General features: G+C 42.7%; 1 protein-coding gene across 1 annotated transcript in view; it reads left to right on the forward strand.

The window, feature by feature from the left end:
* Window positions 1-7,848, forward strand: part of GAREM1 (GRB2 associated regulator of MAPK1 subtype 1) — a 98,869-nt gene extending 91,021 nt beyond the window's left edge. Inside the window, exons 5-6 of the mRNA XM_054284872.1 lie at window positions 1,181-1,347; window positions 4,748-7,848. Of these exons, the coding sequence (XP_054140847.1) occupies window positions 1,181-1,347; window positions 4,748-5,660 (1,080 nt within the window). The 3' untranslated portion in view covers window positions 5,661-7,848. The remainder of the gene's footprint in view (window positions 1-1,180; window positions 1,348-4,747) is intronic.
* The last annotated feature ends 5,145 nt before the right edge of the window (window positions 7,849-12,993 follow it).

The following is a 12,993-nucleotide window of genomic DNA, read 5'->3' on the forward strand; positions in this document are numbered from 1 at the left end:
CCCAGTTTTCCATTTCACTAAAGTACTAAATATGTTGTTGCATTTTGAAAGCACTGAAGTGTATTGCAAAAGGTTCCACATTTATTTTGTTTTTAAATAAATTAAATCACTTTAATTGCTAATTATGTGTTGCAGAACTGCTAAGATAACTTTTAGCTCTGCATTGTTGTAAAATTTAAAAATAAACTTCAGCTTTCAAACACAAAAATAATTTCCTTTCTCTGATGCATCTAAGACTGTTTCAGACAAGGAGAACATAGAGGTCTTCTCCTGCCCAGGGGCAGGTGGTGAATCGTTAAAAATCCTGCCTGGCAGCCGAATTCTCAGCAGCCCTCTCACCTCTAGCCCTTCTAAATAAAGTTGCTTTCCCAAATATGTCCTGATGAGATTAAGTCCTTAATTCCATCATATTTTTTATGGGGATGGATCCTGACATTTTGCTCCTACACAGGCACACCACAGTAAATTTTAGGTGATAGTGCTACATCTGTGTGTTTTAAGCTGTGAGGTTGTCTGGCTGCACAGAGCAGACCTGTCGGCTGGATGTACACCTTTCCACTTGGACATTTTGGACAGCCTTGTCCTGCACTGCTTTGGCAGCTACAGATGGACTGAAGTCCCTAGTTTGAACCCAGAAGCTGGTAAATATGAGATGAATGTACTATTTCTGAGGGAGGGAGGGAGGCTGGGAATCATCTTAAAGTTGGATGACTATCACTGGTGAAGTAAGTCAGGAAACATCAAAGTATATTGAGATCTTTTCAGTACTAACCTTGGTTTATTACATCTAAATGAACAACAATAATGAAGTTTAGGTGTAATGAATTGCTCCTTACAGAATGTATAATATCAGGAACAGTCTGTCTGATTTTCTGTGTTACTGGAAGGTTCTTTTACATGGTTTCATTGCCGCTACTTTTTGAAAGAGTGGCTATCAAACTGCTGAAATGTGCCCTAAAAAAGATTGCTGGTAGTTCTACCAGTGGCAAAGCGTTCTTTTGGACTTCCTTGACAGATACACACTGTTGCAAACGTATATACTGTTTCATTTCTCCCTTCTCCTCCCTTTTTAATTATTTCCTTTCAAAGAATAAGGCAGAACCAGATGTGCTTCATCTGGTTGAGGCTGCTGTTGCCCAGATTTTCTTGCTGCTTGCTTACACGTTCTTCTTTTGTGCAGGTGAAAGAGGAATGCAGGCTCCTCAACGCTCCCCCGGTGCCGCCACGGAGCTCAAAGCCGTCCTCCACCAGCCCTTCCATCCCTCCTCGCACAGCGAAGCCTGCCCGACAGCAGACCCGCTCTCCCAGCCCCACTCTGTCCTACTACTCTTCAGGACTGCACAACATGTATGTGGTTGAGCTGTGGGAGCACCGTGCTAGCACTTTCTGAGAAAGTTAAATTTAGCAGTGTTCTTTTCGAAGGTACCTTTTTCTAAGGCACAGTGCGGTGTCAGACTTGCAGTAAAACAGGCTAAACTGTCAAGTTGTTGTTAAAGATTCAAAAGGAAGGAAAGCTCCAGCCAAAACTATATTTTACTAGATAGGACATAGCAGTTTATACTAAACACCTGCATGCACTGCTAGAGGTAATATCACTCTTAGGTGACATAGGCTGTCTAGTTAAGAGATCATGTATAGTTCTCCATGTTTCTTGAAAGGTTTGAGTCTTCAAACCAGACCACCTCAAAGCTAGTTTTTGGGTGGGATTTCAGTGCTGCATGCAGTGCAGCCAGCTGTGATAATCAGGGACACAAAAGGAGTGGGGTAATCCAGAAATGTGTTGTGCTAACTGCATGGACACCTACAGGGTGGATGTGATGGAGGACAGAAAGACCAGCAGACACCACTGAGTGCTAAGTGAGGTGTAGCAGAGGGGGGCCAGACAGCTTCCACATCAAACACACTTCAGCACAAACCCAACCCACAATCCAGATAATCCACCCAGGCTAGCTGAAAGTTGTCAGTAAATTCTGAATTATATGGCTGCACAGCTTTTCTTAGTGGTACAGTGTCTTTCCTTCAGCTTTAGAAAGTATATTCACCTTCTGAAGCCTCACCTCCTTTTTGCCTTGGATGTCTTCTTGCCAGTATTTTTGGTACCCCTTCAATGACACAATGCAACCTGTGTGGATATTATAAATTCATCCAAAACTTCACTGAATTAATTTCAACCTAGATGCAGTTGGAATAATAACTTAGGCTGAAATTGCCTTACTAAGTCGTACTGCACATTTGCAGCTTAGTGTTGTGGATCTGGCAATGATCACTCTAAATCAAGGCTGCTTGCTTATTTTATGAAAGCCTGTTGGGTAGTTCTGTCAAGGTCTACTCTGCAGGAGGCTGAGCACAAGACCTCCCAGCTTTAGGGGCCCACCAAATGCTGCTTTTTCTCTTTGTAGCAAAGAATACATCTGCCTTCCAAAAAACTAGGAAAACAGAAGTGAAGTTTCTCAGGAATGCAGAAAGTTACAGTGAGATGGGGGTCAGTCTGTTCTCCCAACTAACAAGCAATAAAATGAGAAGAAAAGGCCTCAAGTTGCACCAGGGGAGGTTTAGATTGGATGTTAGGAAAAATTTCTTCATGGAAAGGGCTGTCAAGCATTAGACCAGGCTGCTCAGGGAAGTGTTGGAGTCACTGGAAGTGTTCAGAAAAAGTGTAGATGTGTCACCTGGGGACATGGTTTAGTGTGGACTTGGCAGGGCTGGATTAAGGGTTGGATTGATGATCTTAGAGGTCTTTTCCAACCTAAATCATCCTGTGATTCTATGAAAAGAAAGCCTTGACTTTCACAGTATTTGCAGGAAATTCATCTCCAGCTGGGTCCAGACCAGGTGTCTCCATTTTGGTAGAGCTGACTTGGTGTTGCAGAGGAAGCTACTAGAAAATTGCTATTGTGCAGAGTAACCAGATTGCTTTGCCATTTATATCAATAAACTTGTTTTCTGGATCATGAAGGGTTGCAGACAGCATTTTAAACAGAAACAAAGTCAGTATGATTTGTCCTTATCTGTCTCTAAAATGCCTGATACCTGACTTCAGCTGTATTTGAGGCTTGTCTTGCATCCTTTCACTCTGAGTCCCAGGCAGTTCATTTTAGTGGTGGAGGCCAAATAAGGAAGCACTTCAAAAATGTTAAAATGTTTTCAGAAATTCCATTAATCTTTGAACTCAGTAAATGTTCCAGTTCTAGTATGGAATTAGAGAACAGAAACGAGATCAATCAATTTAATTGCTCTGCATTGTTGGTTGTTTACAACACCTCACTGACTATTGTCTCAGCTTGATGACTTGGTTTGTGAAAAGTGATTTGCACTGTGTGCAATACACCAGTTGGCCTTTAAGCAGCCAGAAATAACTAGTTGATGGTGTATGCCTGTTGAGGCTGCAAAACTCCATGTCTCATATTGAAAACATCCAGCTGCTTTACCTATCAGACTTGTATTAGTGACATAAACAGAGGAAAAGTTTGGAAGGCACAGAATGGAGACTGAGAGATGGTTAGAAAGAGGGAAACTGTATTTGTTGGGACAGATATTTTCCAGTGATGTAGATTAGGACTGTTTTTACACATCTGCACTTTGTATTTGATCTGGGCAAGTCCAGATTGGCCTCTCTGATCCACTGTAAGCACACAAGGAAGTAATTTTGTGTCAATCCATTGAAAACTGTGCTGGTTTTTTGATAGCTCCATTGATCCATTTTGATAGCTTGATCCATTCTCAAGCAGTGTTCACTGAGCTGTCATGGGGTGACTACTGAGTTTTTACTTGAGTAGTTAGTTTTCAGGAGAGAGAGACAAGTCATTAAAGCGATTTTTTTCAGCTGTTGGTTTCTCTCTGTTGTGTTGAGTAAGGATTTTATAAGTCCGCTAATTGTTTTTCCAGTGTTCTGGTTTAGTTGGCTAAAATTCCAAAGATCAGCACAATCTTTCAGATTTTCTTTTAGAAGGTGACATAAAATCAGCAAACATTTGCTTTTGATAACAGATTGTGTGCTTTTGTTGTCATCTCCATTTCTTGGGGACACTTGGATATAAACTATCAGCTCCCTTGGACAGGCTGAGCTTAGTTCACCACCTGGAAGTGGATCAAGGGTAACTTTCTTTAGGTGCCTTTGAAGAGCAAGTGTTTAACATCAAAGCTTTTTAAACATCCAGACACACAAACAAGTCACTCTGGGTAAGCTTAAAAGCCTGATCCTTCAGCACATCCGGCCAGGTCTGCTTCCAGCTAAAACTCTTCCTTTGGCCGTGAGCATTGACTCACTCCATGTCTCTGTACTCTGCACTGGTTCACATGGCCTAGGGCAGTGCTGACCTGCCCTCATATGAGCTTTTGCATACCATGACACATCTGTGGTATAAATATAGAGAAGTGCTGGATTAGAACATCTTTCTGGTGTATGTGAGACTGTTTGTTATCCGTGGTGGTGTCCCTCAGAAATTCAACAGTGAAAAACTGAGTATTTGTGAGATGACACAGAACTGAATTGAGGCATCAACTTTTTTATGAGCTTGAAAAACAAGACATGGGGCTTTTGGGTATATCAGCATCTTGTCAGGCTTGTAAGAATGGGTGAAGGAACTGTCAATACATTAATTCAAGCATGTTAATTCAAATGGGAAAAGTTCTGCTGGAGGAAAGAAGATTCTTTCCTTGTGGTGGTCACCTTCTATTAGATTTATGAGTTCATTGAAATGCCAATTTTTTTCTTACTAACAACATCCTTTCTGCTTTGTTCCTTAAGTAATGTCACAGAGAGCGACAACACCAACCCGACTGAGAGCACACCTGTTTCCTGCTACCCATGTAACATGATGAAAACTGAATCCAAAGAGCCTGACAGCACAATGCCTTTGGGAAGCCCCTCAGCTGAAGCCCTGCCTTCGAGGTTATCTTGGCCAAACCATTTTTCAGGAACTGCTGAAGGCCTGAATAGGAGTGATTTCCTGCTTGATCCAAGCAGGAGCTACAGTTACCCCAGACAGAAGACTCCAGGTACGCCAAAGAGAAACTGTCCAGCACCTTTGACTTTTGACTTCGATGGATGTGAGCTCCCAACAGGGTACTCCCCACTGACTCCAAGAGAGTTCACAAACACTATCTCCAGCTGTCCAAAGTCAGCAAGTTACTCTCTAGACTGCACTGATGAGAAAGCTCTGGGAGTCAGCAACACAAAGCAGAGCCATTCGTGTCCTGCCTTACCTCCTCGGGCACCGAAGCCAAGCGAAGATAAGACAGTTACAGACATGTGTCCCTTGCCACTGAAAATAGATGGTGCCGAGGAGGAATCAAAAGCTGGCTCTCCAGCCGTCTTGGAAGATCAGTATCTGGCTAAAAAGGGCATGCAGGATACGTTCTCTGTGTCTTACCCCTTCTCATCTCCCCTCCACCTGCAGTTAGCACCAAGGTCTTGTGGGGATGGCTCTCCCTGGCAGCCACCCACTGACCTTTCTGGACTCTCCATAGAGGAAGTGTCTAAATCGTTGAGGTTTATTGGTCTGTCAGAAGATGTCATATCATTTTTTGTCACAGAGAAGATTGATGGCAATTTATTGGTTCAGCTTACAGAAGAAATCCTATCAGAAGACTTCAAGCTAAGCAAATTGCAGGTTAAGAAAATATTACAGTTCATTAATGGCTGGCGGCCCAAGATGTGATGCTGGCTAGTTTTTAGTGAAACTGTACTGGTGATGTACTGATACATTTGAGCTAATACATCACTTCCTGGTTTTTTTGCACTAAAAAATCCTTCTTGTAAATAGTAGTAGAAAAATTCTTACTATGCAGATAAACATTTTTCAGTGGTGAATGGACTTTTTTTTTCTATGTCAATAATAAAGGTAGAGAATCTGCAGAGGTGTGCCTTTGTGCATCCCTGAACATTCAACAGCTGCTAAAAACAGGACACTAAGGGAACTTTGACTCCATAGTCTGTTAAGACTTAGTCGTATTTATTACTGAACAATTTGATGCTGAAAGACACACACCAATCCAGTTTACAGTTTTGTGTTAACTGCAAAAAAAAAAATTTCTTACGGGATTATTTCTGTTCACGTAATATTTGGCAACATGCTGTGACTTGCAGATATACAAAAGCATTGGTTTTGACACTACATCTGAAAATGTTAAGAATTGCTGTGAAGTGCCACTAATACACTATTCTTGCAGCATTATTTTTATTAACAGTATCTTCCTGACTATCTGTAACGTGGATGCATTTTCCATGTTACTTTGAGCAAAAAAGAGTTAAATGTTTTTAAACCAAGAGTCAAGCTTAGCTCGTTGCCCAGAGGGGAGGGAGAAGGGGGATTTTCTACTGAGCCACTCTGCCCTGGCCAATTAAAAGTTTATGACCTGTAGATTTCAAAAGTTGCTTTTGTAGTCAGATGACTGGAGTAAATAGCATGACTTCTGGTCGTGCAGCTTTCTCATGGGAAAAGCAATTCAGTGCACAGGCTCTTTTCTCAGCAGATCCTGCCTGCTGCAGCAGCCTGCTAGCACAGCCCTTGCAGGAGCACTGCTGTGGTGAAAGGTAACAACTCCTTGTGTTTCTTCTGCTGCTGTTCTGATTGTCTGAAAATGTGCTTGGTCTGCTCTCCTGTTCCTGCAGTCAGACCTGTGTGGGAAGGTGACAGTGCTCCTGTGTCATGCCTTTGAAATAAAGTGCTGGCAAGGTGGGAGGGATCGGAAATAGAGCATGGCATGTTGCTGAGAATGGGCTGAGGGAGCTTTTGGGCCATGCCACAGGAAATGCTTGTGATCTTTTCAGTTCACCTGTCTTGTTTGCAGTGGGCTAGGGGGATGTGGGTGTCAAAGTGGGAGGGGCTGTGGCATCAAAGGATGTGCTAATTCAGTTGCCCAGCTGCAAAAACTCACTGCAGTAGGTGTCACATGGAAGCAGCAGTTAAAAGGGAGCACAGAGATGGTGAGTGGGCATTAGTCTGCCCCTGGAGACCTCTCAAATTTAACTGCTCAAAAGGCTAGGAGTAGGATTAACTTTTGATCATCCTTTGTGGATTTCTTGTAGTTGATAGAGCTCTCTGAAATGTGTCTAAATAACCCCAGGATCCCCCTGCCTTTTTATACTGGATTTGTGGAGGTCCTCAGGAAACAGTCTGTGTTATCCCTTCCTCCTCAGTGCACATGCCCAGGATCCTCAGGTGATCAGAGCTAGGAATGCTAGAGCAACTTAACCTTCACTTACTGCTGAGCAGAGCCCTGGCCAAGAGAACACCATCAACTGCCTTGCTTACCTTTTTGATGTATTAGAAAATATCTCCATTGGTAGGGTATGTAGTTGGGAGCATCAAGAGAAAATACAGAGCAGAGACAAAAATGCTAGAGTTGCCTGTTTTCTCAACCATATTGACTCATTAAAGAGAATTTATTAGCAAATAGAGCTTTCTGTTGTTGGGACACATTTCATGTCATGTTGCCATGCCAAAGCCAAGATGCATTATTTGTCTTCCAGTAATGCAAACCACCAGTTCCCACCTAGAAAGCAAAACCCAGTTGTTGTGGGTACTATAGAGCCAATAAATATCCCAATAGAAAATCCCCCAAGAGTTTATAATCCTGTTTTTTGTAATGTATTGACTTTAAGCAACAGATCAATAGCTTTCTCCAAATGCTTTTTAATTAGCATTCTAAAATATTTTAGCTTCAAATAAGACTAGAGCAAATTCAGATACTGTTTAGATGTGTATACTTGTTGGTAGACCACATGCAAGTCAAAACCAACTGCCTTTTAAACCTCACTGTGTCAAATGAGTGTTCAAATATGAAAGGGCCAAATCTTTAATGTCAGGTACCTTGTTTTGCTCAGCTTGTTAATTCCAGGTAAAAAAACCCAAAATAGCTCAAAAAAAAAAAAAAAAAAGAAAATGCTACAATCTGGATAATATTAACATAATAACACCCCTCAGAATATTAACATCCCTGAGAAAGTAGTCTTCTTTCACTGTGGATTCATACCTATTCTATTATCTCTGCTTACCTGCTTGAGGTGGTTATTCTTGCAAAGAGACTGGTGGAATTTGCATTCATGACCATGCTGCATTAACATCCCATGTGCATAAACCAAAATAGAACTGGCTCACAGAAAGGCCTAGAAATGTGCATTGATTGCAGAAGCTGAGCCTGTGTGCCAAAGTACAGCTAAAATCTCTAACTGCAGACTTGCTATTGATGGCCTTCCAGTTGTCTCATTCTGCTTGGCACTTCTTGCTTACTTTTATGCATAATGTATTAGCATTTAACTTTTTCTTTTGCCCTTAGCCACTCATCGCCTTCACTTTCCAAGCCATTTTTGGGGATTTAGGTGTTCCTAACATTTGTGTTCTGTGAATTATATGGCTCCAGTGTCAGTGTGCCTGCTGTGGTACCCAAGCTGAACTGAAGTGTCTGCTCTGGTGAAATCAGCAGAGTGATGAGCAAACTTGGGTCCTTGGTTGTGGAAAGGGATACTTTTCAATAGGTAGCCAGGCTATGGCAGCTCCCAAACGCAGCACTGAGGTTGGCAGTGGGGAAAACCAATCTGATTTTTGGGAAGTAATGGAGTCCAGCCATGTTGATGGGAGTTGTGTTGATTGTCTTTGGGACCTGAGAGCTGTAACCATTGAGCATTGTGCCAGAGTGGGGCTAAAATCACTTACATTTTTGAGGCAGTCCACTAAAATAGGCCAGTCCAAACCTTGGATTTCTTTCTTCAGATTAAATAAATGTATGGCCTCTGGTGCTTACTAGGTTATCGGTGTCTGAGCTGTGTGTTATCCTTGGGGTTTTTGTTTGTCTGGGGGTTTTGGTAGCAAAAAACACGTCATGCCATTCTGTATGGAGCTGTCTCTCTGTCCTGCACCAGGAACCACATCCTTTCTATGCAACTGTCAGTGTTGGCACAAGGGCTGATGCTGTCTTCAGCAGTGAAAACTGGATTCTGGCATGGAGGCTTTCCTGGAGGTGGACACTGAATTGGGCAGGGAAGGGATGGAGAGGAAACTTGAGGGGAAATGCTAGTTTCTTTCAAGTGCTCATTGTGCCTAGGATGATGATTCTTTGTCTTGCTGCCTGCCTGGCTAACCAAAGCTGTGTTGACAGCAACTCAAAGTGCATATTTGCATTCTTGTTCTTGCCATATTTTAAAAATTGCCTACGGCTAGAAACTTAGACCGAAAACATTTGGTCCATCCAAAATTAGAAGGGAAATACGTTTTGAAGTGTTCTTTTCAGCTAGAAGCAAGGGTTAGAATTTGCTGTGTATTTTCTAACAGAACAGGTTTACTTGCCACTTAAAAGAACGTTGTTCCTTAACAACAGCTTCAAGAGAAGCAGCATAAACAGCAAAACTGCCTGAAAACACGCTGTGTTTCGAACCTGTCTATAAATAATTGTTTTCTCTTATGTTTTCATCTTGAATCAACTTCTTGGTTGTCCCCCCACAAAACAAATTGTGCTGGCACCAGCTTCTTGTGTGCTTCTCAGTGGGTTGCCTGCCTGTAGCACAGGCCAGCCAAGTCCTGCCTGCAGGCCAGGCAGGGGGTCACACCGTGGTACTTAAGAGCCAAACACCAGCCCTGTGAGAGGACTACAGCTTCGCCCAGCTCTCCTGGCTCCTCTTTCTGATGCTCTGAAATTGCAGCATCCCTGTGTGCAAACCAGAAGGTACAAATGAAATCCTAATAACCGAGAGGGATCGCCCTTTTTATTTATAGGGATGGCAGGGCAGTGGGGAAATGCAGGCCCCTTGATGAGACCTAGCAATAAATGACTCTCCATTTTGTTATGTCTTAAACTCCTGGTGGTCCAGGAGTTGTTCAGACTTCACAATTTTTGTGTGTAATAACCAAATTTTCAGTGTGAAAATCTGCAGAGTGATTCTCTTGACTTGGACAATCTTCTGAATTGTATTAAAAATATGTTTGTTCTTAGCTCTTTAGATTGACTTCGGGTATGTCAAAAAAGTAACACTTGGGGAAAAAAAAAAAAAGAAAAAGCCCCAAAACTTTGGCTTAGTACATTTCCGTTATAAAATGAAGCATGGGTTTTGTGGAATTCTGTGCTGTTTTGGGCTTTTGTGTAAAAGGCTGGAGGCAGATTGTTATTTAAACCAGGTGCAAATAAATATCCCTGTAATGTATATGAACAAATTTAAACTGCGTATTGTAAGTATATAAACTGTATATTAAAGACACTATTTTCATGATACTTCAAATGCCTACAGATTTTGTTGTACTAAATTTGTCGGGTTGCATGCATTATATAAAAGGGTTGGTTTTCATTTAGTAATTTCACTGACTTATCCTCTTGCTCATCTCAGTATAATTTGGAAATAAGCACTTCTCAAATAGTGAATTTCGCAAAGTAAGATTGGGATAATTGAGAGGACTAATCAGGCTTTTGCATTTAACCTCTCAAGACGTGTTACTTTTCCCTGTCTTGTAATTTCACTTGATCCCCTTCAGCAAGAGTATTGAGCTGTGTTTCCCCTAAGAATTTGTTGCCAGACAGCTTGCCAGTCTCTAATAGACATCACCTAAAACATTATTTTCCCAAGCCCTATTATCTTTGTTTTAGAGGAAAGCATTCCATTATAACTCAGATATGCTTTCAAGTGCAAGACCATGCGCAAATATTCCTGCTTTGCAGAAAGTTTCTGAGGCATTTATTGGCTGGGGAGGAAATCAGAGACGAAAGGCTGTAAGGTTGCACGCTGCCTGTTCTCACTTCCTTCGATATTGGCAATGGAGGGAAATGTCAACTCTACAACCATCAAGGTGTTGTGCAGCTAAGTTGCTACTGTGCCAGATTCCTTTGGGCTGAAGCTTCATTGGCTGATACCAGGCCAAGAGAAAGCTTACTACAGCACAGCAGCAGTTGTGGGAGAGTGTATGGAAGGAATCATTAATATATGTTTATGCGATATAAAGCACGGCAGAATCTGACATAGTAGTTGCCATTGGATTTGAGACAGATGGGGTTTACTTGCCTCCATCCCTCACACCTGGGAGGGATGAAATGTGTCTGGAAGCAGGATGTGCATCACAGAGGGGTGAGGGGAGGGACAGAGAGAAGCAGAATTGCTTTCACAAGTTAAAACAAATCTCATTCACCATGAGCAGGTCTGTCTAGGGCACATCTCTGCTCCTCTCTCCTAATAAGGGAAAGAAAAATATTTAATTTTTTGACTGCTCCAGTCAATTGGGTCCAGCCTGAGCAAAAAAACCTACAGGATACAGGATAGCATTTACTGCATGTAGGGGGAGTGAAGGGCTGTATCCAAATCAAAATATGTCCATCTCCCTATAAGGAAAGTGCTGTTCTAAACCAGGCAGGTATATTATTTTTATATATATATTATGCACAGCAGTTACCAAGCCTGACACAAATCTCCTGATTAGTCACCATGGTAACCTATAAACATGAATAAAGAATAGAGGCAGTATTGGGACCTGAAATCACAGCTCTCTTCTCTTTGGAAAGTGCAAACTTAATGCTCTTGGACATTGCTTAATGCTCCTTCTCTTGGTGTGATACAATCAAGTACATCTCCCCTGGGTCTGTTAGGTGTGTATATCCCCTGTCCTCCCTCTCACTGGGGCTCCTTGAAGCAGTCCTTGAGCTGCTGTGGCACCCAGGGTGCTGACAGAGCCTGACATGCTGCCTCGTGTGGCCGCTGATTAATCCCTGAAGTCCTTGGTTGCAGAGGGCTGCGCTAGCTCAGGTCGTCACTAGCTTGGGGCGCTCTACACCACGCTCTGCTGCCCAGGTACAAACGCATTTTATGTCACCAGATGCACACATCACATGTAACCACTCTCTCCTGTGCACTGAGTGACTCAAAGCTGCAAACCTGGGCGAAGATCCCGTGTTGTTCCCTTTTTCTGTGCCGTGAGTGCATGATGGGATTTGCCATTGCAGAATGAACATAAAATCAGTCCTGCTTGGGCAGTTTGCCCTTGGTGATTTTGCTTAGGCCCTCAGTGCTGCTGGACCATTTCCCTAGCAGCCTCACTTCTATGGCAGCATTATTTTTACTGCTTCCCTTACTGACCATTGACCACAGCCTGTATGGGACAGCAGCTGTGGTAGTCCCATAAAAACTCACTATTATTTGCACTCTGTATATAGAATCCTTTTCTCTTTCCTGTGATTGTCTCACTCAATGAAGATCAATTTTTGTTGAAAGCTGGCAGGATTTATATTTTTATTCAGCTGCCTGGATCCAGAATTTCTCCTTTCCCCCCAGGATAAATCATTTTACATTCATTCTTACTTGGCATAATGAAGAGCTGACATGAAGAGTGGCTTTGAGAAGTAGGTGTCTTCTCACCATTCTCTCCATCAGATTCCAAAGGTGGAAAGCTCAAGATGGATAACCAGGCCACCACAGCGAGACAACAGAAATAAGACTCAAATATTTATTTATTGCTCAATGAGACCTCAAAATGCCCTTGACGCCTGGGTGGGACAAAAGGAATCTCTTGCCAAACACACTTGGAATAAATGAAAACCACTCCTCACAGGCAGTCTGGGGTAGGAGGAAAGAGAATAAAAGGGAAAAAAATAGAGACTTTTTTTAGGACAAGGAGAAAACATTTCTAAGGTGCCAAGGCTAAGGAGCTGGCAGTGGAGTGGAGGGACGTGTCCCCTGGCTGTGTGTGGCAGTGGTTGCTGTAGTACTTGTACGTGCCACACAGTGTCAGACTGGCACACAGCCACTGGGAATGGAACCTGCTGGAGGGGCTGCCGTGGGTGATGGATGGGTTCAGGGACCTCATTAGGACTCTCTGCCAACCCCACAAGAGCTTTGGCATGGGAAGGAACTGTTTTAATTGTGCTGGTGCCATTCCATTGTACAGAATCAACAATTATGGTTAACGAACATGGGGGTCAGCGAGGCAGGTCTCTGGGGCTGGGTTTCCAGTGGATTAGTGAAAGCAGAAAGCAGGAGGAAACTCTACCAGGTCAGCACTGTAAGACCTGGCAGAATGT

The sequence above is a fragment of the Melozone crissalis genome, unplaced genomic scaffold (assembly GCF_028551555.1).
Source record: "Melozone crissalis strain CALT ecotype California unplaced genomic scaffold, PUWL_Pcris_2 ptg000042l_1, whole genome shotgun sequence".
Classification (NCBI taxonomy): Eukaryota; Metazoa; Chordata; class Aves; order Passeriformes; family Passerellidae; genus Melozone; species Melozone crissalis.